The following is a 25,043-nucleotide window of genomic DNA, read 5'->3' as shown; positions in this document are numbered from 1 at the left end:
ACTCGTCAATTACAAGATTCTTGAATGGATAAAAGTATATACTGAACTTTTGTTTGAGATGCATAAAAACATTTCTAATCTTGTATAACCTGTCACTTCTGTCAGGCCTGGTTTTGTCAGAGAAGTGCAACATACGTAACAGTAAGATAAACCTGTTCACTGGGATGATTTCACTGAAGACCAGGGTAGAAATTAGCCGATCAGTGGACCAGTATGCTTTTATATTATGCTTATAGACATGAGGCATAAGCATTATTATTGCAAAAAGCAAATACATTTCTGCAACAGTCGTCTCTTTCCACCGGTGTAGTCTTGACTGTGGTGATATTATCGTATTTGCCATGGTGTACTCAAAATACTTATTACTTTCCCTGACAATAGTTTCCATCAAGGGCTGGTCAAAGAATAAATCAAAGAATTCCAGTTCATTGGCTGTGGTTCCAAGGAGACAAGTAGGTAGAATTCCACTTTGAGAGTTATCAAAGTGGTGGGGCTTGGGAACAAAATTGGGATTTTGCTGCCAATCCCAGATACGGTTTGCTGGTGGATACTGGACATCATAGGCTGGTTGTGCGGGTGGTTGTGGTTGTGGTGGGCTGGTGGCTGACGCTCCGCTTTGTCCTTGAACTGAGGAGTCAGCAGCGTGGGTCCTAGCCTGGGCGGGTGAGTCACGCATGGCGGTGCCACTACCATCACCACTACCACCATCTGCTGATGCCTGTGGTCTATCCATGCCAAGTGTAGCCACATCATCCTCACTATCACTATCTAAACCTGGTGTAGGGCTACGGGATGTACTCTGTCCCCTGGGCACAGCATAGGGTACACTACCCGAGCGCATGCGGTGGCGTACATACCCACGCTTCACTGGTGAATATGATTCCTCACTATCACTACTCGAATGATCGTCAAGAGCAATAAAATCACAATCCACGTCACTATCATCATCATTACTGAAGTCAGAGGCCTGGCCACGCTAAAATAATTGTTTTCTCTTGCGTTGAGGTACAACTGACCGTGACTGAGGAGTGCCCACACCAGAGGTAGAAGGTTGAGGATCGTCAGGGTTTTCTGCACTATTATCGATATCCTGGTCATTCCTTTCGGTCACTAACTGATCAAAGCCAAAGAATTTGTCTTCATTTCCACTTCCATCAGTGTCAGAACTATCAGATAGGAAGAGGAGAGTCCCAATTTTCCGTGGAGTGAGAGCTGACTTGCGATGAGGCATGGTGAACAAGGGTAACTGAGCCGGCGTTCCCACAATGCTATGTGGGCGCCTAGATTTTGTTTATGGTGCACACCCACCACGCAGACCCGTTCTCTCACATGTAGGCCTATGAGCGCTTTCACGCTAAATTTGACGGCGCTAGAATTTTGGCGTAGATCTACGGTTTGGACACTTAACGTGAAGCCGTAGATCTACGAGATGGACCCTGGAAGGGTTAATATCGCAAACCGGGGGTCCACTGTATTTTTGTATGGTTTTTATGGTTGTATTCTCATTTTTTTGGTCTCATTTGATAGAATGGAAGATATACAGTGGACCCTCAGCAAATGAACGCATCGCATAGTGTTAAATCCGCCTTACGAAGTGTTTGAGCATAAAAATTTTGGCCTGGGTAAAGATAAAAAGCTCGCCCAACATGATTCGTCCTAAACCTGTCCGTCCAGCCTGAGCGCCTCAGCTGCCCTGCTGTCATTGTTTACAAGCCAGGGTGGCCGGTTTCATGCATACATTCGATACATTTTGTATTATTCCATTGTGTATAGTGCTTGTAACTGCTAAATAAGCCACCATGGGCCCAAAGAAAGGCTCTAGTGCCAACTCTGTGGTAAAAAGGGTGAGAAGTACTATTGAAATACTATCGTACCACAGTCAGCTGCTGCTCTACCACTGTCAGCTGTACTACTCGAAGATGTGGAGAGACTGTTGTTGGTGTGGCTTAACGAGAAACAATTACCGAGAAACAATTGACCCCAGAGGGTTAGTCACCCAGGATAACCCAAGAAAGTCAGCGATTCATCGAGGACCGTCTAATTTATTTCCATTGGGGTCCCTAATCTTGTCCCCCAGGATGCGACCCTCACCAGTCGACTAACACCCAGGTGAACAGGAAAAAAATGCCTGGAACTAGTGCTCATATTGGTGAATTTAAGGACAGCAAAGGTTGGTTTGAGAAATTTAAGAATCATAGTGACATACACAGTGTGATAAGGCATGGCGAAGCTGAAAAATTCCAAACAGAACAAGTGTTCAATTGTGACGAAATAGGCCTGTTCTGGAAGAAAATGCCAAACAGGACCTACATTACTCAGAAGGAAAAAGCACTCCTAGGACACAAGCCTATGAAAGACAGGCTGACTTTCTTGTTTTGTTGTAATGCTAGTGGGGATTGCAAAGTGAAGCCTTTACTCATGTATCACTCTGAAAATCTCAGTGTGTTCAAGAAAAACAGTGTCTCATCACTCATCAGTACTCTTCAATAAAGGTAAGTGTCATTTTAACATTTATTTATGTAGTTATTGTGCTTGTCTCATTGTTTTCTTTGTAGGGAAATGTATATTTCATGAAAAAAATGAAAAAAAAAGAAAAAAATGAAAAAAAAAAAATTAATACTTTTGGCTGTCTGGAACGGATTAATTGGATTTCCATTATTTCTTATGGGGAAAATTAATTCGGCTAACGATAATTTCATCTAACAATGAGCTCTCAGGAACGGATTAATATCGTTAGCCGAGGGCCCACTGTATTACAGAAATAGATATGATTTTAATTGGTTTCATCATAAAAAGTACCTTGAAATTGAGCTCAAAGCGGAAATGTTCAATTTTTGTTGATGTTCAATGAACTTTCTTGTGTAAGTCAAGTTGGTTAATTTTATTAAGTGTATTCTAACCTAACCACTCTGTAATCTGGCAAACTCATTAACCCGGCACACTACAGGTCCTAATGATGCCGGATTTATGATGACGGGCCTCTACCACATTATAAAATGTTTTATAAACAAAAAAAAAAATAGTTTTTAGATGAAACTGTTTTGAGCAGAGGCATTACACAGTTCTTATGTTTTATTTCAATTTCAGGTGAGGAGACATTTTCTATACACATTTTGACTGGACGTCAATAAGGTGGGCAGAACTTTGAAACGCCCAATTTTCTAAATAAATTTGCACCTTAATGGAATAAAAAAAGGGAATTAACGTATGATGAATGGGATTAGACTAGGTGAGACTCTTGAATTTTGAGCTGTCTAAAAGTTTGTAGCATGCTTATTTGTGTCCAGGTAAAGGCATGAGAAATGCATGCTACCTGGAGTATAAAATTATAACTGTTTTGTGCTGGGTTACGAGCTGCAAGCAGTGATCACCTGGGAAGCTTTGGCTGCAAGAGAAGAAAAAGAGTGAAACTGCTCATAGATAATGGTTGTATGTGCACTTACAATTTTTTCGGCCCTTATTTTAATTTTTTTTCACGTTTAAAGGTCTTAAAAATAATATTAGCTCTTATATTCTGTAGAATACAAAATAATACCATCGCTGGAACATTCACAACTAACCCACAGCTTGGAGAGGAAACTTTAAATAATGTTTTGCTCCTTTATTAATATTGGTCCAAAATGGACTAAAAAAACATCTAGTCACCCTTCCGAATTGTAGGTTACTTGTGAATTTCCTGTTTGCTGTCTTGTGGCACAGTATTATTATGGAGCACATTTGTGTTATAATGATGATCAGTACCAGTGTTACTAGTGACATTATTGCTGTTTTCTGGCCTGTCCAACTTATTTTTGTTATTTTTATATACCATATACAGTGGAACCTCAAATATCGAACTTTCTTCAGTCCAGAAGGCTGTTCGAGTGCCTTTACCGAATGAATTTATTCCCATCAGGAATAATGTAAATTAGATTAGTCCATTTCAGACCCTCAAAAATACACTTATAAAAGCACTTACAAAAATACACTTACATAATTGGTTGTGTTTGGAGCAGTTCGATTTTTGAGGTTCCACTGTACTAGTATAAACTAAAAAAAAATATTCTAGTTACGTAACTAGATTCATCTGTGAATTCATTCTTCAGCCTTTCCAGTGAGAGCCATGAGTGTAACCACCTGACTAGGCTGCATACATTTTCAGTAGATGATCTTCCATGAATAATTCTATACCTGCTAAAATTATATTCTGTTTACTATAGTTTTTGTTTTTTTAATTAAAATAACCTTCAGTGAAGTTCATTCATTGTAATATGATGCATTGTTAAAGTTAATGACTTAGAAGCATTAACCATTTTCCATTATGGGGAGGGATATTTGGTTACTTTATTACATATGTACTGCTTCTTAGAAAATTTTTACTCTTCCCTTCATTAGACATACCATATAGTAAATAAATAATATTGTAGGATATAGAGTAGGGCCCCACTTATGTTGCATGTTAGGTTCCAGGTTACCGCTGGAAAGCAGAACACTATTTTTTACCACTTATAAATGCATATAAATGCCAGATAACAAGTTTACACTAACATATTAACCCTTTCAGGGTTTCTGACGTACTAGTATGGCTTACGCACCAGGGTTATTGACATACTAGTACGCCTAAATTCTAGCGCCTTCAAGTCTAGCGAGAGAAAGCTGGTAGGCCTACATATGAAAGAATGGGTCTATGTGGTCAGTGTGCACAGTATAAAAAAAATCCTGCAGCACACAATGTGTAATGAGAAAAAAAAAACTTTGACCGTGTTTTTGGTTTAAAACAGCGATTTTGCACTGTATTTTCGTATGGTATTTATGGTTGTATTCTAGTTTTCCTGGTCTCATTTTAAAGAATGGAAGACATTACAGAAATTGAGATGATTTTGTTAGGTTTTACAATAAAAAGTACCTTGAGCTCAAAGTAGCAGAAATGTTTGATTTTTGCCAAAGTTCAAAAGTAAACAAATCATGCCACACGTCCGATACACGTCAACTGGTGAGTCTAATATTCTTTCACAAGTGCGCTGATATTATTTATACCATTTCTACACTAATGCAGTAGTCTGCATTAGTGGAAAGCAAAAGAAATGTAAGAGGGGCCTGGGGACGTAGCTAATGAACAAAGGAAATGTTGTTTTAGTGCCAGGAATGTCTGTCTTGTTTATTCTGGACCCTATTTGAAAACTGGCATCTTTTGAAATTTGTGTGAAATTGGCAAAATTGCTAATTTCTGACCACTTTATTGGATAGTTGAAATTAGTAAATGGGAGGTTTCTTGTACTCATTTGATAGAAAAAATGGAGTTCTAGTGAAATAGTCATGACTTTTGTCAACTAGTACACTGGAATTGACTGAAATTGGGCTCAAAGTGGGCGTGATCGCCGATGCGTAAACATTGTCGAGACTGCCAACTTCGCAAGAGCATAATTCCGTGAGTTTTCCATCAAATTTCATACTTTTGGTGTCATTATGATCAGGAAAAGATTCTCCGTCTTTTCATAAGAAAAAACAAATTTTTTTTTTTCCGAAAAATTTTTGACCCTGAGAATGAGTTTAGAAGAGGGCCTCTCAGCCCTGAAATGGTTAAGTTAGCAATAGAACTAGGCATTAAAAAACAATAAAAAAGTAAAATACACACAGTACACTCATTACTTACCTCAAAATAATTGTAGTCTTAACCCTTTGACTGTCGCAGGCCCCTTTCTGAAACTGTCATTCTATGTCGCTAAATATTCGAAAAAAAAATTATTTTTTCTTATGAAAATGTTAAGATTATTTTTCTGAGTGTTTTAAGCCTAAAAAAAAATTTTGCCATCAGTACTTACCGAGATATAGAGCCGCAAAGTTTGCAGAAAGTGATGTGCGTACGGCAACAGCGGCGACTGCCGCCCACCCGGTATTCTTTTATTTACTCTAATTCAAAGGTTTCTTGCATTTTTCAATATTTTTCTTTTCCAAGTAACTTATGTGGCCTGTGAGACCAATGTAAGGTGCATTGTTCAAATATACACTCATTGTTTACAACACAATAACAGAACAAACTTTATCACTATTAGTTTGTGTATACACTTTGTTTACACAAACAAACAATACAAAACAATGTTTATTACTATTGTTCCATAATATATATACATATGTACAGTCACTGAATACGTTCCTAGAACTGCTGCAGTTTGTGGAACTCTTTGAAACATGGGTATATGCAGAGTGGCACTTGACACTTCTCACACATAAAACGAGTGTCTCTGCGTGTTTATGGGCATTTTGTGGTATGTGTACATAACACCTCTTCTGAGCATTTTTCTTGGCAGTAGTAGGAGGCAGTTGTATGGGGTAGTGATCACCAGGCCTGAAACGAGATGACGTATGTTGGTAATTTCGTGGGCGCTGGTCTATTGCAGGTGTTGCTCCTTGGTACTTTGCGATTATTTGTCTGATTACTCACAAACAAAGTTCACCATATTTTGGTGTTTTGTTGGTCTTCAACTTGTATATGTTATAAGCATTTAGCATAGAGATACAGTGGACCCTCAACTAACGCTATTAATCCGTTCCTGAGAGCTCATCGTTAGTCAGAATAATCGTTAGTCAAGTTAATTTTCCCCATAAGAAATAATGGAAATCAAATTACTCTGTGCAAGACACCCACAAGTATTGAAAAAAAAAAATTTTTAACACATGAAATATTAATTTTAATACACAGAAACTGAAGAAGACATGCACAGTTACATGACACTTACCTTTATTGAAAATCTGGTGATGATTGATGGGATGGGAAGAGGGGAGTGTGTTGATGGTCTTAGTGTTTAGAAGGGGAATCCCCTTCCATTAGGACTTGAGGTGGCAAGTCCTTTTTCGGGGTTACTTCCCTTCTTCTTTTAATGCCACTAGGACCAGCTTGAGAGTCACTGGACCTCTGTCGCACAACATATCTGCCCATAGAGGCCTGTACCTCCCGTTCCTTTATGACATTCCTAAAGTGTTTCACAACATTGTCAGTGTCACCATTAAACACTTGTTCAGGTTTCAGTCCTTCACTGTCTATGTACTCCTTGAATTCCTGCACATATTTTTCAGCTGCTTTTTGGTCCAAACTGGCAGCCTCACCATGCCTTATCACACTATGTATGCCACTACGATTCTTAAATCTCTCAAACCAATCTTTGCTGGCCTTAAATTCACTCACATCACCACTAGTTGCTGGCATTTTTTCTAATTAAATCGTCATGCAACTTCCTAGCCTTTTCACATATGATCGCTTGAGAGATGCTATCTCCTGCTATCTGTTTTTCGTTTATCCATACCAATAACAGTCTCTCAACATCTTCTATCACTTCGATCTCAGTTTCGAAAACATAGTTGCACCTTTGGCAAGAACAGCTTCCTTGATTGCCGTTTTCTTGGCCACAATAGTAGCGATGGTTGATTGGGGTTTTGTGTACAGCCTGGCCAGCTCTGAGACACGCACTCCACTTTCATACTTAGCAATGATCTCTTTCTTCATATCCATAGTAATTCTCACCCTTTTTACTGTAGGGTTGGCACTAGAAGCTTTCTTGGGGCCCATGGTGACTTATTTTGCAGGTGCAATCACTAAAAAGGCTGTGATAATATGAAATGTTCCGATTTCCGATTGTATGCTTGGAAGCGACCGCGGTGGCTGGCTGGCTTGTAAACACTGGCCTGAAGTGGACGAGTCTCAGACAGAACGAATAGTGTTGGTCGAGTTTTTTAGCGCTAATCGAGGCAAAATTTTTGCGATAAAATGTATCGCTAGACAGATTTATCGTTAATCGATGCCATCGCTGGTCGAGGGTCCACTGTATCAACAAGATGGAAAAAAAGTTTTATATACCACTTGTAACTCTTGCGTACACAGTCTGCAAACCCAATCTGCATGTCATGTTTGTCCACTAAGCGTATATTGAGGTTGTAGTCCATGACAGCTGCAGGCTTTAGAATGGGTTCATTGGTGTGTCTGTTGTGCCTGCCACTGTGTGCCATTTCATTTCAGTGAACTGATGTCAACAATGTGACATCACGTTTGTCATGTCACCGAAATGCCATGATGTCATTGGCAGCAAAGGCTTGCACCTCACCTCTGCGAGTGCCAGCGTCGAACCTTGGCATATGTTTACGATTACCACTCACTGTGCCACACACGTCTGTCAAGTTCACTCGCAAGAAATCACTGAGTAAGGGGCTTGTGTACCAGTTATCAGTAAATAACATATGCCCCTTACCAAGATATGGTTCCATCATTGTTCAAACCACATCACCAGAGATACCCAATAACTTCATGGTATCTCTCAAAGTATTACTGCCAGTGTACACAATAATATCTAAAACAAGACCACTTCTGCAATCACACAGTACAAATAGCTTTATACCAAAGCATTTCCTCTTGCTTGGTATATATTGCTTGAATGAGTCTTCCTTTGAATAAAATCAAGGACTCATCAATAACAAGCTTCCTGAAGGGATAAAAATACATGCAGCACTTTTGTTTCAGGTACATAAACACATTTCTGATCTTATATAACCTGTCGGTTCTGTCACGCCTGGTTTTGTCTGAAAAGTGTAACATACGTAACAGTATCAGGAAACGATTGACACCTATAATGTCACTAAATCCAGGAGTTGAAATCAGGCATTCTGTTGCCCAGTATGTGGTGACAGTGTGCTTATACACATGTGGCATAAGCATTATTGTGGCAAAAAACAGGTACATCTCTGCCACAGTTGTCTCCTTCCACTTGTGTAGCCGTGATTTTGGTGAGAGAATTGTATTTGCCATGGTGTAATCATAGTATGTGTTTGTTTCCTTGACAATGATGTCCATCAGGGGTTCATCAAAGAATAACTCAAAGCAGTCCAGTTCACTAGCATTGTTCCCAAGTGGACATGATGGCTTTATTCCACTTTGTGTTTCATCAAAGTCATGGGGACTGGGAACAAACTCGTCTCCTGCCAATCCCAGATGCGGTCTGCTGGTGGGTTCTGGATATTGTCCCGTGGTTGTGGTTGTGCAGGTTGTGGGAGTGTGGGGTCGGGTGAGGCTGGTTGTTGTGCAGAGTCAGCAGCGTGGGTAGTAGCATGGCCCGCTGATGGTGCCACATGGGCCGTGCCACCCTCACTATCACCACCACTGCCTGCTCCCTCACTCACATCATTCATACCCATCGTAACAATATCGTCATCTTCACTATCAGGTCGTGGTGTAGGGCCACGGGATGTGCTCCCAGAGTTTCCCCTTACCCTTGGAACAACATATGAAACACTACCAGACCGCATGCTACATCGTACATACTGCCGCTTCTCTGGGGAATATTCACCCTCACTGTCACTAGAACTGCTTTCAATGACCTTGAAATCACTGTCACTATCACATTCACTGCTAACATCTGGGTGTTGTACATGACCAAATAGTTTCCTCTTTCGTCCTGGTACAGGCGAACGTGAACGTGAACAAGCCAGCCCAGCACCAGAGGTGGAAGGTTGTGGGTCATCTGGGTTTTCATCACTAATTACGTTATCCTGGGCACTTTTTCCGGTAACACTCACTTCAAAACCCTGGAATTCACTGTCACTGACATTTTCATCTCTGTTAGAGCTATCACTTGGGAACAAAAGACCTCCAATCCGCCGAGGAGTGAGGAACTTCTTACCGAGAGGCATGGTGAAAATGGACTAACAAGATGGCGTTCCCACAATGCACTGCTGGGTCCCAGATTTTTTTCACAGGGTGCACACTGACCACTGAGACCCATTCTCTCTCATGTAGGCCTACCAGGCCTTTCCCGCTTGATTTGAAGCCGCTAGAATTTGTGCGTATAAATACGTCAGAAACATTGGCTCATAAGACGTATATTTTTCGGCGTAAACAGTCAAAGGGTTAATGTAGGGTGAGAGGTGAGTAGTATTTATTGCAAGAAGTCAGGTGTGGTAGGTATGGTAGACTTCCTGGCCATCCCACCCACATGTAATAGTATACAACAACATTTAAAGCGTCCCAGAGCAATAAAATGCGTATACAGTATACATGTACTCGTTACTGACCTAAAAATATTTGTAGTCATAATGTTGGGTGAGAGGCAAGTAAATGAGATAAAAATGAATAAACGAGAGTGAACGAGGATGAAAGAGAGCGGACGAGAATGAAAGAGAGTGAACGAGAATGAAAGAGAGCAGACGAGAATGAAAGAGCGGACGAGAATGAAAGAGAGCGGACGAGAATGAAAGAGAGCGGACGAGAATGAAAGAGAGCGGACGAGAATGAAAGAGAGCAGACGAGAATGAAAGAGAGCAGACGAGAATGAAAGAGAGCAGACGAGAATGAAAGAGAGCGAACGAGAATGAAAGAGAGCGAACGAGAATACGAGAGAGAGCGAACGAGAATACGAGAGAGAGCGAACGAGAATACGAGAGAGAGCGAACGAGAATACGAGAGAGCGAACGAGAATACGAGAGAGAGCGAACGAGAATACGAGAGAGAGCGAACGAGAATACGAGAGAGAGCGAACGAGAATACGAGAGAGAGCGAACGAGAATACGAGAGAGAGCGAACGAGAATACGAGAGAGAGCGAACGAGAATACGAGAGAGAGCGAACGAGAATACGAGAGAGAGCGAACGAGAATACGAGAGAGAGCGAACGAGAATACGAGAGAGAGCGAACGAGAATACGAGAGAGAGCGAACGAGAATACGAGAGAGAGCGAACGAGAATACGAGAGAGAGCGAACGAGAATACGAGAGAGAGCGAACGAGAATACGAGAGAGAGCGAACGAGAATACGAGAGAGAGCGAACGAGAATACGAGAGAGAGCGAACGAGAATACGAGAGAGAGCGAACGAGAATACGAGAGAGAGCGAACGAGAATACGAGAGAGAGCGAACGAGAATACGAGAGAGAGCGAACGAGAATACGAGAGAGAGCGAACGAGAATACGAGAGAGAGCGAACGAGAATACGAGAGAGAGCGAACGAGAATACGAGAGAGAGCGAACGAGAATACGAGAGAGAGCGAACGAGAATACGAGAGAGAGCGAACGAGAATACGAGAGAGAGCGAACGAGAATACGAGAGAGAGCGAACGAGAATACGAGAGAGAGCGAACGAGAATACGAGAGAGAGCGAACGAGAATACGAGAGAGAGCGAACGAGAATACGAGAGAGAGCGAACGAGAATACGAGAGAGAGCGAACGAGAATACGAGAGAGAGCGAACGAGAATACGAGAGAGAGCGAACGAGAATACGAGAGAGAGCGAACGAGAATACGAGAGAGAGCGAACGAGAATACGAGAGAGAGCGAACGAGAATACGAGAGAGAGCGAACGAGAATACGAGAGAGAGCGAACGAGAATACGAGAGAGAGCGAACGAGAATACGAGAGAGAGCGAACGAGAATACGAGAGAGAGCGAACGAGAATGAGAGAACAAGAACGAGACCATGAGAGAGAGAACGAGACTAAGAGAGAGAGAGAACGAGACTAGTGGTCACGTGTGGTCATACCTGCCTAAGCTCTTGGGAGTTAGCGTGGGCTGTTACCAAGCACCATTTCTTGTTGTAGTGTTTTAGAAATTCAGGTTCAAGTGTTGAAGAAGGAGATTCTACTTCTTCAGGAGGAAATTAGGAGGCTGAAGCTTCACATAGATGAGTTTGGGAGTGAGTGTGAGAAGGATTTAGTTGGTAAGGAGAAAATGGTCACCAGCAGTGATGGTGGCAGCCGCTTTAAGTGGCAAGTGGTTCACAGTTCTGGAAGAAGGAAGATAAGAGTTCATAGAGAAGATGTGAAGGTAGGAAATCGATTATCTGTTCTCCAAGACGAGTGTACTTCAGTGGTTAGTGAGGTTGAAGGTACCACTGATTCCCCTGCTAATCAAGGTAATATTTTAATAGTAGGCGATTCTCAGGTAAGATATATGGATTGTGCATTTTGTAACAGAGACAGAAAGGTCAGACAGAGAGTATGCCTTCCTGGAGCTGGTGTTGGTGACAGTCAGCAGGTTGGATAATATTATGGCAGGTAATGGGAACAAGCCCATTATCTTTCTTAGTGCTGGGGGTAATGACATTGGGAAGGGCAGGAGAGAGGAGCTGCTGGATAAGTACAGGTCAGCCATAGTAGTAGTTAGGTCTAAGGGAGGGATCCCAGTCATATGTAGCATCTTGCCTAGAAAGGGAGTGGGCAATGAATGAATGTCTAGGGCAATTGGTATAAATTGCTGGCTAGACAGGTACTGCAAGGAACTTGCAATCCCATTCATTGATAACTGGGACCTATTCTTTGGCAAATGTGATGTGTATGCAAGGGATGGGGTTCATCTCTGGGGATGGAGTGGTTGCATTAGCCAATTCGATTGAGAGGGTAATTGATGACTTGTCTAGGAATTTAAACTGATAGATTATAGAGGTATGGGTGTTTGTGGGAAACAGTCAGGCTGCAGCATTAGGGTTAAAAACAACAGTTATTACCGGGATACCTCAGGGATATGTTTAAAAGACAATATTCAAAATAAAGTTGCTAGTAATGGCAAATCAATTAATCAACAAACAAAGAGAGATAGTAGAGGGCAACAAGTTACTAGCTCCCTTAAGGTTTACCATAATACAGTGAAGTACAAAGGAATATAGTTATTACAGTGCAATAACATATAACATATAACAATAACAAATAGGAGTCTAAGAAATAAGATAGATGAGCTAAAATTACTTGCAAGTGTAGGTAATATAGTTATTGGTATAACAGAGACCTAGTTCAACCTGAAAGATAGAGAAATGCCTTCTGAATGCAACATACAGGGTTATAAACTATTCCACACTGATAGGGTCAACAGGAAGGGTGGTGGTGTGGCGATGTATGTCAGAGAAAATTTAAATTGTTGTCTTAAATATGACATAAGATTAGAAACATTGAACACAGAATCTGTTTGGCTACAGTTTCTCGAGGGTCGGAACAAATTAATTTTGGGTGTGATTTATAGGCCCCCAAACCTTGATAGGGAGTGCAGTAAGCTGTTATGGGACGAAATTCATAAGGCATCTAGATATGAAAATGTTGTGATAATGGGAGATTTTAACTTTAGACAAATTGATTGGAACAGTATGACAGGAAATCTTGAGTCTAGTGACTTTCTTGATGCGGTTCAGGATTGCTTTTTAGAACAGGTTGTGACAGAAGAAACTAGAAACAATCTGCTTGACTTGGTTCTTGCCAACAAAGATTCACTAATTAATAATCTTGAGGTTAATGATGAGCTTGGGGAAAGTGATCACAAATCACTTAGTTTCGATATACAGTGGACCACCACCTTACGATATTAATCCGTTCATGAGAGCTCATCGTAAGACGAAATTATCGTATGGCGAATTAATTTTCCCCATAAGAAATAATGGAAATCAAATTAATCCGTGCAAGACACCACAAAGTATGGAAAAAAAAAATTACCACATGAAATATTAATTTTAATACACAAACTTAAGAAAACACGCACTAAGAATACAATACATGACACTTACCTTTATTGAAGATCTGGAAATGATGGGATGGGAGGAGGGGAGTGTGGAAGTTGTTATTGTTTAGAAGGGGAATCCCCTTCCATTAGGACTTGAGGTATCAAGCCCTTTTCCAGGGTTACTTCCCTTCTTCTTTTAATGCCACTAGGACCAGCTTGAGAGTCACTGGACCTCTGTTCCTAAAATGGGCCATAACGTTGTCATTGTAATAGTCACCAGCACGGCTTGCAGTAGCTGTGTCAGGGTGATTTTCATCTGCAATGGTTTGCAGTTCAACCCACTTTGCACACATTTCCTTAATCTTTGAGGTAGGCAACTTCCTCAATTTCTCTCGCCCCTCCTCTGAAGCAGTTTCCTCAGGTCTGGCCTCTTGCTGTTGAAGATGATCTTGCAGCTCTTCAGTGGCTAGTTCTTCATTGACCTCTTCCACATCCTCCCCACTAACCTCCAACTCCAAGGACTTCCCCAATGCCACAATGGATTCCACAACTGGCATAGGCTTCTCAGGGTTAGCCCCAAACCCTTCAATATCCCTTTCTTCTACTCATTGTGGCCTCAGTTTCTTCCAAGCAGAGTTCAGAGTCCTCTTAGTCGCTCCCTCCCAAGCCTTACCTATAAGGTTTACACAATTGAGAATGCTAAAGTGATCCTTCCAAAACTCTCTTAGTCAATCGAGTGTCTGAGGTCACTTCAAAGCACTTTCGAAACATAGCTTTTGTGTAGAGTTTTTTTGAAGTTTGAAATGACCTGCTGGTCCATGGGCTGCAGGAGAGGAGTGGGATCAGGAGGCAAAAACTTTACCTTAATGAAGCTCATGTCCCTAGAAAGTCGCTCTGCCAATTCTGAAGGATAACCAGGAGCATTGTCTAATTTCTTTTCCATTAGGTAATTTTTCACAGTGAGGGCAAATGCATGGTGTAACCAGTCATAGAAAAGGTCCCTAGTGACCCATGCCTTACTGTTTGCCCTCCACATCACACACAGATTAGCCTTGATGACATTGTTTTGTCTGAACGCTCTGGGAGTTTGAGTGATACACCAATAAAGGCTTCAATTTGCAATCACCACTAGCATTAGCACACATCAGAAGAGTAAGCCTGTCTTTCATAGGCTTATGTCCTAGGAGTGCCTTTTCCTCCTGAGTAATGTAGGTCCTGCTTGGCATTTTCTTCCAAAACAGGCCTGTTTTGTCGCCATTAAACACTTGTTCAGGTTTCAATTCTTCACTGTCTATGTAATCCTTGAATTCCTTCACATATTTTTCAGCCGCTTTTTCGTCCAAACTGGCAGTCTCACCATGCCTTATCACACTATGTATGCCACTACGATTCTTACATCTCTCAAACCAACCTTTGTTGGCCTTAAATTCACTCACATCACCACTAGTTGCAGGCATTTCTCTAATTAAATCGTCATGCAACCTCCTAGCCTTTTCACATATGATTGCTTGAGAGATGCTATCTCCTGCTTTTTGTTTTTTATTTATCCACACCAATAACAGTCTCTCAACATCTTCTATCACTTGCGATCTCTGTTTCGAAAACAAACTTGCACCTTTTGCAGGAACAGCTTCCTTGATTGCCGTTTTGTTGGCCATGATAGTAGCGATGGTTGATTGGGGTTTGGTATACAACCTGGCCAGCTCTGAGACACGCACTCCACTTATTACTTAGCAATTATCTCTTTCTTCATTTCCATGGTAATTTTCACCCTTTTTCCTGCAGGGTTGGCACTAGAAGCTTTCTTGGGGCCCATGGTGACTTATTTTACAGGTACAACCACTAAAAACACTGTGATAATATGAAATGTACCAAATGTATGTGTAGATGCGACCGCACTGGCTGGCTTGTAAACACTGGCACGCACAGGGCAGCTGAGGCGATGTGTGGGACGCATCCCACACGAATCGCGTGAGGCGAGGCAAAATTTTTGTGTTATAATGTATCGTATGGCGTATTTAACGTAACGCGATTCCATCGTAAGGCAGGGGTTCACTGTATCTTGGAATTACCCAGATAACTTCAATCAAATCTCCGTCCCAGATTTTCGCTTGGCCGACTTCATGGGACTGAAAAATTACCTGGGTGGGCTAAATTGGGATGTCCTGACTATTGGTCAGGTAGTTGATCTTGGTTGCCAATATGACATTTTTCAGAGCAGAGTTCTAGCTGCCCAGACAACTTTTGTTCAGAGTAGGGAAATTAAATCTAACAAAAATGAGCCCAAATGGATGAACAATAGATTAAAACATCTCATTGGTCAAAAGAGAGGCATATATAGGCGTTTCAAAAGAGGGGATGGGCAGTTAAGAAATTAATATATTCAATTAAAGAGAGAAATAAAGAAAGGAATAAGAAAAGCAAAAAGGGATTATGAGGCTAAGGTCGCAAGGGATTCAAAGACTAACCCAAAAGGGTTCTTTCAGGTATACAGAAGTAAGATTAGGGACAAGATTGGCCCACTTAAGAGTAACTCTGGTCAGATCACTGACAGTGATAAGGATATGTATGAAATTCCTCTCAGTTTTCACCCAGGAAAATACTAGCGATATTCCTGAAATAATAGATTATGTAGAACAGGACGATAATAAACTATGCACGATTGCAGTAACTAGTGACATGGTCCTCAGACAAATAGAGAAACTAAAACCTAACAAATCCTCAGATCCTGATGAACTGTTTGCAAGGGTGTTAAAGGAATGTAAAGAGGAACTTAGCATACCTTTGGCTAATCTTTTTAACATATCACTACAAACTGGCATAGTGCCTGGTAAGTGGAAAATGGCAAATGTAATACCTATTTACAAGGCAGGTGACAGGTCCTTGGCTTCAAACTATAGACCAATAAGCCTTACCTCCATAGTGGGAAAATTTATGGAATCAATAATTGCCGAAGCAATTCGTAGCCATCTTGATAGGCACAGATTGATTAATGAAACTCAACACGGTTTTACAAAGGGGCGTTCCTGTCTTACGAATTTACTAACTTTTTTCACTAAGGTGTTTGAGGAGGTAGATCATGGTAATGAATATGATATTGTGTACAGGAAGGCCCCGCTTTACGGCGTTTCACTTTACGGCGTTCCGCTAATACGGACATTTCAAATTATGACCAAAACTCACTATACGGCTCCCCCCACCTGACTTTCTAATACGGTCACCGTGCCCCACCCTGTTTGTTTACATTCTCCATGAGCTCAGTAAGCACTAAGTCTCTCCATTTTGTCTGGAAACTCCAAAATTTCAAATGTTTTTAAAAGTTATTTCATATTTTATATATACTCTGATAATTATACTTATGTATACCTGTACCTAAATAAACTTACATACATCGAGTCATTTAAATGTCGTATATTACGTTAATATACACATTTTCATTAATCCATCCATGATATTTTTTTCAAAATTATATAATAAACACGATGCATAACATATAAATAAGATAAATACACCCCACAGTAGAATAAATAAACAAATGTGAGATGTCGTAGCAGACGACTTGCACAAGTGGTGATAATAACAATACTGAGTCTCATTAAATGTCGTATATTACGGTAATATACACATTTTCATTAATCCATCCATGATATTTTTTTCAAAATCATATAATAAACACGATGCATAACATATAAATAAGATAAATACACCCCACAGTAGAATAAATAAACAAATGTGAGATGTCGTAGCAGACGACTTGCACAAGTGGTGATAATAACAATACCGAGTCTCATTAAATGTCGTATATTACGGTAATATACACATTTTCATTAATCCATCCATGATATTTTTTTCAAAATTATATAATAAACACGATACATAACATAAAAAGATGATAAATACACCCCACAATAGAATAAATAAACATAAATATAAGATGTGGGAGCCACATAACTTGTACAAGTGACGCCAAGAATAACATTTTCTCTAATCTAACATAAGAGTAAATGTGTTACTGGGGGTAACTGTAGAAAATTATTCCTTTCGTATGTATGTAAGTAAGTTTATTCAGGTATACACAAATACAGTTACATAGATTATCATACATAACAACATACGTGTAGAGAACCTAGGATAACCCAAAAAAGTCAGTGTGACTTATTTCCATTGCCTTCACTCAGAGCTTCATTTCTTCTCAAAATGATGTTACATGAGAATGGGAGTGTTCTTCTTTATTAATTCTACCGTATCAATGTAGAGACAACCTGTACACAATGTAACTTGTACACAAACCAGACGTGTACACTTCGTTTGTTTACAAAACTTACCTTCCCCTGGTTTGTTTACATAACTGCGCCTGCCCCCTCTCATGTATTCATTCTTTCTCTCTCTCATTTATTCGTTTTATCTCATTTACTTACTCCTGACCCTACATTAAGACTACAAATATTTTAAGGTAAGTAATGAGTGAACTGTATATACATTTTATCGCTCTGGGATGCTTAAATATCATAGAATAGTATGTGTGGGTGGGGTGGCCTGGTGAGGCTATTACAATACATACCACACTTGATTTCTTACAATAAATACTACTTGTCTCACCCTAGATTAAGACTATAAATATTTTAAGGTAAGTAATGAGTGCACTATGTGTGTATTGTACCTTTTTATTGTTTTTTGATGCCTGGTTCTATTGCTAACTTAATATATGTTAGTGTAAACTTGTTATCTAGTGTTTGTATGCATTTATAAGTGGAAAAAAAGGGTGTTCCACTTTACGGCGATTTCCGCTTTACGGCGGTAGCCTGGAACCTAACCCGCCGTATAAGTGGGGCCTTCCTGTATATGGACTTCAGTAAGGCTTTCGATAGAGTTCCACACCAGAGGCTATTGAGGAAACTTAAGGCACACGGAATAGGAGGAGAAATTTTTTCCTGGGTAGAGGCATGGCTGCAAGATAGGCAGCAGAGAGTTTGCATAAATGGGGAGAAATCAGAATGGGGGCATGTCACAAGCAGTGTTCCTCAGGGGTCAGTGTTGGGCCCGTTGTTCACAATTTACATAAACGACATAGATGAGGGAATAAATAGCGACATAAGCAAATAATAGGCCTTCCAATTCATTCTAATGAGGACACTAGAGCATTCCAGGATGATTTGAATAGTTTGATGCAATGGTCGGAGAAGTGGCAGATGCAGTTTAATATAGGCAGATGCAAAGTTCTAAATGTTGGACAAGAAAATAACCATGCGACATATAAACTATATAATGTAGATCTTAATACAGTGGACCCCCGCATAGCGACCTTAATCCGTGCAAGAGGGCTGGCTGTTATGCGAAATGTTCGGTATGCGAATGAATTTTCCCCATAAGAAATAATGGAAATCAAATTAATCAGTGCAAGACACCCAAAAGTATGAAAAAAAAAATTTTACCACATGAAATATACATTTTCCTACACACAAAGAGAAGGATACATGCACAATAGTAGAGTAGTACATGCACAATATATATTGTGCATGTACTACTCTACTAAATGAAGAATAAATGACACCTTTATTGAAGATGCAGCAATGACTGATGAGACACTGTGTCCTGGGAGTGCCTTTTCCTCCTGAGTACTGTAGGTCCTGTTTGGTATTTTCGTCCAGAACAGGTCTTATCACACTGTGTATGTCACTACGATTCTTAAATCTCTCAAACCAACCTTTGCTGGCTCTAAATTCACCAATATGAGCACTAGTTCCAGGCATTTTCCCTGTTCACCTGGGTGTTAGTCGACTGGTGTGGGTTGCATCCTGGGAGACAAGATTAAGGACCCCAATGGAAATAAGTTAGACAGTCTTCGATGACACTGACTTTTTTGGGCTATCCTGGGTGGCAAATCCTCTGGAGTTAATTGTTTCTTGGTATTCTCAATAAGCCACACCAACAACGGTGCTACAGCAGCAGCAGCAGCAGCTGACGGTGGTACAGCAGCAGCAGACGATGCTACAGCAGCAGCAGACGATGCTACAGCAGCAACTGACGATGTTACAGCAGCAGCAGACGATGCTACAGCAGCAGCAGCAGCTGACGGTGGTACAGCTGCAACAGACGATGCTACAGCAGCAACAGACGATGCTACAGCAGCAGCAGACGATGCTACAGCAGCAGCAGACGATGCTACAGCAGCAGCAGATGATGCTACAGCAGCAGCAGACGATGCTACAGCAGCAGCAGCTGACGGTACTACAGCAGCAGGAGCAGCTGACGGTGGTACAGCAGCAGCAGCTGACAGTGCAGCAGCAGCTGACGGTGGTACAGCAGCAGCAGCAGCAGCTGTACCACCAATAGTAGCGATGGTTGATTGGGGTTTATTATACAACCTGGCCAGCTCGGAGACACGCACTCCACTTTCATACTTATCAATGATCTTTTTCTTCATCTCCATAGTAATTCTCACCCTTATTGCTGTAGGGTTGGCACTAGAAGCTTTCTTGGGGCCCATGGTCACTTATTTTCCAGAAAAAAATCACCAAAAACACTGTAATAATACGAAATGTTCCGATTGTATGCTTGGATGTTACCGCGGAGGCTGGCTGGTAAACAATGCCACCGGCGGAACATGTGAGCGTGGCTCAGGCCGCACATTGGACGCGTCTCGGACGAAGGGCGCTGAGCGGGTTTTTGGGCGGTATGCGAGGCAAAATTTTAGCGATGAAAGCGTCCGGTATGCGGATTGTCCGTTATGCAAGGCATCCGGTATGCGGGGGTCCACTGTACTACTGATTGCAAAAAGGATTTAGGAGTTCTGGTTAGCAGTAATCTAAAACCAAGACAATAGTGCATTAGTGTTTGCAATAAAGCTAACAGAATTCTTGGCTTCATATCTAGAAGTATAAATAATAGAAGTCCTCAGGTTGTTCTTCAACTCTCTATATCCTTGGTTAGGCCTCATTTAGACTATGCTGCTCAGTTCTGGTCACCGTATTACAGAATGAATATAAATGCTCTGGAAAAGGTACAGAGGAGGATGACAAAGATGATCCCATGTATCATAAATCTTCCCTATGAGGATAGACTGAGGGCCCTGAATGTGCACTCTCGAAAGGCGTAGAATTAGGGGAGATATGATCGAGGTGTATAAATGGAAAACAGGAATAAATAAAGGGGATGTAAATAGCTTGCTGAAAATTTCCAGGCAAGACAGGACTCGCAGCAATGGTTTCAAGTTAGAAAAATTCAGATTCAGGAAGGATAGCACTGGTTTGGTAATAGTTGTGGATGAGTGGAACAAACTCCTGAGTAGTTATTGAGGCTAAAACATTGTGTAGTTTTAAAAATAGGTTAGATAAATACATGAGTGGGTGTGAGTTGGACGTGACTAGCTTGTGCTTCTGAGTCTGGTGTCGTGCTCCTTCCTTGAGTGGAGGTAACCAGACTGGGTGGGTCATTGGGCTAATCTGAGGAGGGGGGGGGGATATGAACCTGCTCCACATAGGTCAGTAGGCCTGTTGCAGTGTTCCTTCTTTCTTATGTTCACAAAATCTGTGTAAATCACATCTGTGTTTTGGTAATCTTCCTATGCCTCTGTAATTCTGTCATAATGGTTCAGCAGCTGTGACAAGCATGATCGTCCTGCTCTAAAACCATGCTGGTTCGGGTTATGCTGGTTGTGCTAGTCCATGAAATTTGTAATCTGCCGTCTCATCACTCTTTCGAATATTTTTATGATGTGAGACGTTAGGGCTACTGGTCTGTAATTATTAGCTAGTGCTTTACTTTCTCCCTTATGCAAAGGAGCTATATCTGCACTCTTTACTGCCTCTGATATTTCACGTAGATCTAAGCTCTTTCTCCAAAGAATGCTGAGTGCTCGTGCTAATGGTACTTTACACTTCTTTATAAATAGAACATTCTATGATTCTGGTCCAGGTGTTGAGTGAGTGGGCATGTTGTCCATTTCTTTTTTTAAATCTATGGGATTTGTACTAATGTCAGTTATTTGGTCTGCATGGCCTTCTTCTGGAGTCAAGATATTGTCCCTTTTTATTCTTGTTTTTTATGTTTAATAAAAAAAAAATGTAGACAAATCCATATAATTAAATTAGGGTAATAGTCTGCCTCGGTGGGAAATGGCCAATGTGTGTAAAAAAAAAAAAAAAAAAAAAGCCTTTTTTACAAATTGCTAGTATGAAGGCAGAATTTTTTATTATGTGTAAGGTGTACAAAAATACAAAAAAATGTGCGGTATTGCAACATTGTGCAATGTATTTTCTGGGCAATATGTAACCCTTTTAGAGTAAACCCTTTTTATAATAGACGCCTTTATAACTAGAGAAAAATGGAACGAAATCTGCTAGAATAATCAACGAACAAACTCCATCAGTTACGAAATTGTCTTTTATCTTTACTATTGTGGCCCATCAAGAGAGGTTCCTTGACCCTGGTGAAGGGTTTTGATATAGGTATTTGGACCTGTGCTCCAATTCCTTGAATCAGTCTGAATGCCTGTCATTCCCCCAAGTGCTGTACGACCCTTATAGATTTAGCATTTCCATTATGAATGCAATAATAATTTACCATCACAGCAAAATACATTTCTGTCCACCACAGTTGCATTAATGGCTACGCACTTTTCCCTGTTAGTTCATTATATCTAGGGTTTATTTGAGGTTCGGAGGTAAATACTGTAGTAGTGTTTTCCTGCAGATGTGGGCCATGTCAACGCATAGCACCCTTGTTTGAAGAAATGGCAAACAAGTTTCCAACAGCAGTGTTTCTGAAGATTGATGTGAACCAATGCACATCTGCAGCTGCATCACAAGGAGTCTCAGCTACTCCAACATTTATCTTCTATAGAAATAAGGTCTGTATTTTTCATGCTCATTTATGCTGTTCCAGAGTATGTTGGAATTTTATTAATTCTTTATTCCATGCGAGGTTCAAGAGTTATTGTATATTTTCTTAATTCCTTGCTTTTCTTGTACAGATACTATACATGTTTGTATTTGAATAGTTATATACAATATTTGACCCCTCAGTGTTCATCTGTTTATTTTTTGTGTGGGGGAGGGGGGAAAAGGCCATAAAAAAATAGAGCAGATATGAGGAGGAGAAGGACTGGAATATGATAGATTAGTGAAAAAGGTGAGTAGACATTAATATAGAGAGAAGGTTAATTAAGTGGCTGACTACTTTCAGGGAGTTTTAAGTTAGTGGATTTTTATCACATCGATGAATTGTATTGTCTATTTTATTTCTTGAAAGTGCCGAACCTGTAAGGGGATATTCAGTAAAGAATGAAAAAAAAGTGGTGATTACTTTTATGAATGGATAGTACATATTGGAATTGGATTTTTTTATTAAGCGGTTTCAGCGTGTGATTGAGATCATAAAAATGAATATGCAAGAGGAGGGCAGCTTCCTTGTAGAAGCTTCTTCTTTAGTGTGTACTCACTTTCATGAGATAATTGGTGCTACAGTTTCATGTGCTCTTTGAGAAAAATGTTTTAAAGCCATTGGTAAATGAAAAATGTGAAAGTTAAGAGATTTTGGAAGTTAATAGTGCTGAATCATGTTTGACTAACTCAGGAGTTGCCTCCTTTACACTGGACAACAGCAAATTTGATTCTTAGTTAAAGTTAGTGTTTGAGTAAATTTGTACATGATAATTTTAATATCAAATTGTAATTAAATTGGCACATAAGGACTTTGTTACCAAAAAAATTGGAAATGAATTTTTCATATTTTGAGTATTGTAGACTATCACTTGTGCAATGTGATTGAATTTTTAATAAGTAATACCTGAAAAAATTAAATTTATTTAAATATCCCTACATGCTGGGTGAGTTGTGACTTCAGATTTGGAAACTGTACTTAAGTTAATAAAGAATACACATTTACCTCATTAACAAACTATTGTTTTATGTTTTTTTCAAAAGCAGAGCATGTGAGCTGCTGCTGCAAAGTAAAAGGGTCAACTGGGTGGGTGTGTTTTGGTCAGGCTACACTTTAAGGTGTGAATTGCCCTTGTGCCACATGCAATTTTGTGGGGTATTACTACATTCATGAGGAAGTACCAAAACCATTGGGGGTCATTCAGCACCTGGGGAAATGAGTTTGATCCAAGAGAAGGTAGGATAGGTTGAATTCCTTGGATCAAGAGCTCTTTTTTGGCATCGAGGAATGATAGTGAGACAGGAATGATTTGAAAGGAAAGTTGCATACAGGTACAACATGGATTTGCCAGTAATGGATTGTCTGGTACCTCATTTAATCCAGGCAAAATTAGAGACTCTATTGTGAAGTTGGTTAATTAGGCAGCTACAGATAGTGTATGTACTGCATGTTCACTATGTTGTTTACACTGCAGTTGCTGGTGGTGATCCCTTGCTTTTGTGTGATTCTTAGCATATTTTTCTAACAGTTAGCTATGGCTAGGTAGATAACCAGTCGCTGTCTATTGACAAGCTAATTGAGTTGTCTGGTGAATTAATCAAAGAACTTGAACGATGTTCCATTGTGGCTGAAGAAGTGCTAATGAATTTTTATTTGATGCATGAAAATTACATTGGGAAAGATTAAAGCACATGAAATAATTTAGCTTGGATAAAATATTTAAAAATATACAGTGGACCCTCGGGTAACGACATTAATCCATTCCAGAGAGCTTGTCTTTCACCGAATTAATTTTCCCCGTAAGAAATAATGGAAATCCAATTAATCCGTTCCAGACACCCAAAAGTATTAAACGGGCCGCGGGGGCGTTGATCCCCGGAATAACCTCCAGGTAACCTCCAGGTAAAATCATTTTTTTTACATGAAATATACATTTCCCTACACAGAAGACAATGAGACATGCAGAATAAACAATACTGAAATGACATTTACCTTTATTGAGGACTTATTGAGTGATGAGATGAGAGGAGGGCAGAGGATGGAGGAGTTTACAATTGTTTGGAAGGGGAATCCCCTTCCATAAAGACTTTAGGTAACAAGTCCTTTTCTGGGGTTACCTCCCTTCTTTGTTTTTTAATGCCACTAGGACCAGCTTAGTCACTGGACCCCTGTCACACCAAAAATGTGTCCAGAGAGCTCTGTTTCTGGCATCTCTCTAAGATTTCCCTAAAATGGGACACAATATTGTCATTGTGCATGTTGCCAATACAGCCTGCAACAGCTGTGTCAGGGTAATGTTCATCCATAAATGCTTGCACCTTTGTCCACACTGTACAAATGTCCTTAATCTTTGACGAAGGCAACTTCCTCCATCTCTCTTCCTCCTCCTCTGAAGGAAATTCCTGAGCTGTGGTCTGTTGCTGTTACACCTCAAGCTCTTGCAGCTCTGTAGTGGTTAGCTCTTCGTTGTCTTCCACCAACTATTCCACATCCTCGCCATTAACCTCCAACCCCATGGACTTACCCAATGCCACAATAAATTTCACAACTGGCATAGGCTCCTCAGGGTTAGCCCCAACCCCTTCAAAATCCCTCTCTTGTACACATTCTGGCCAGTTTTCTCCAAGCAGAGTTCAAAGTCCTGGAAGTCACTCCCTCCCAAGCCTTACCTATAAGGTTTATGCAACTGAGGATACTGGAGTGATCTCTCCAGAACTTTCTTAGGGTCAG

The 25,043-nt window shown here is 40.5% G+C and overlaps 1 protein-coding gene across 2 annotated transcripts in view; it reads left to right on the top strand.

The window, feature by feature from the left end:
* The window catches only part of Txl (Thioredoxin-like), a 105,195-nt gene that overhangs the window by 32,859 nt on the left and 47,293 nt on the right, over positions 1-25,043 (top strand). The window contains exons 2-3 of one of the 2 annotated variants that reach the window (XM_070085950.1): positions 3,088-3,229; positions 22,125-22,281. In XM_070085950.1, the coding sequence (XP_069942051.1) occupies positions 22,165-22,281 (117 nt within the window). In that variant the 5' untranslated portion in view covers positions 3,088-3,229; positions 22,125-22,164. The remainder of the gene's footprint in view (positions 1-3,087; positions 3,230-22,124; positions 22,282-25,043) is intronic. The other variant, XM_053773424.2, reaches the window with a different exon arrangement.

The sequence above is a fragment of the Cherax quadricarinatus genome, chromosome 17, assembly GCF_038502225.1.
Source record: "Cherax quadricarinatus isolate ZL_2023a chromosome 17, ASM3850222v1, whole genome shotgun sequence".
Classification (NCBI taxonomy): Eukaryota; Metazoa; Arthropoda; class Malacostraca; order Decapoda; family Parastacidae; genus Cherax; species Cherax quadricarinatus.
This window is presented reverse-complemented; position numbering and strand designations above follow the sequence as displayed.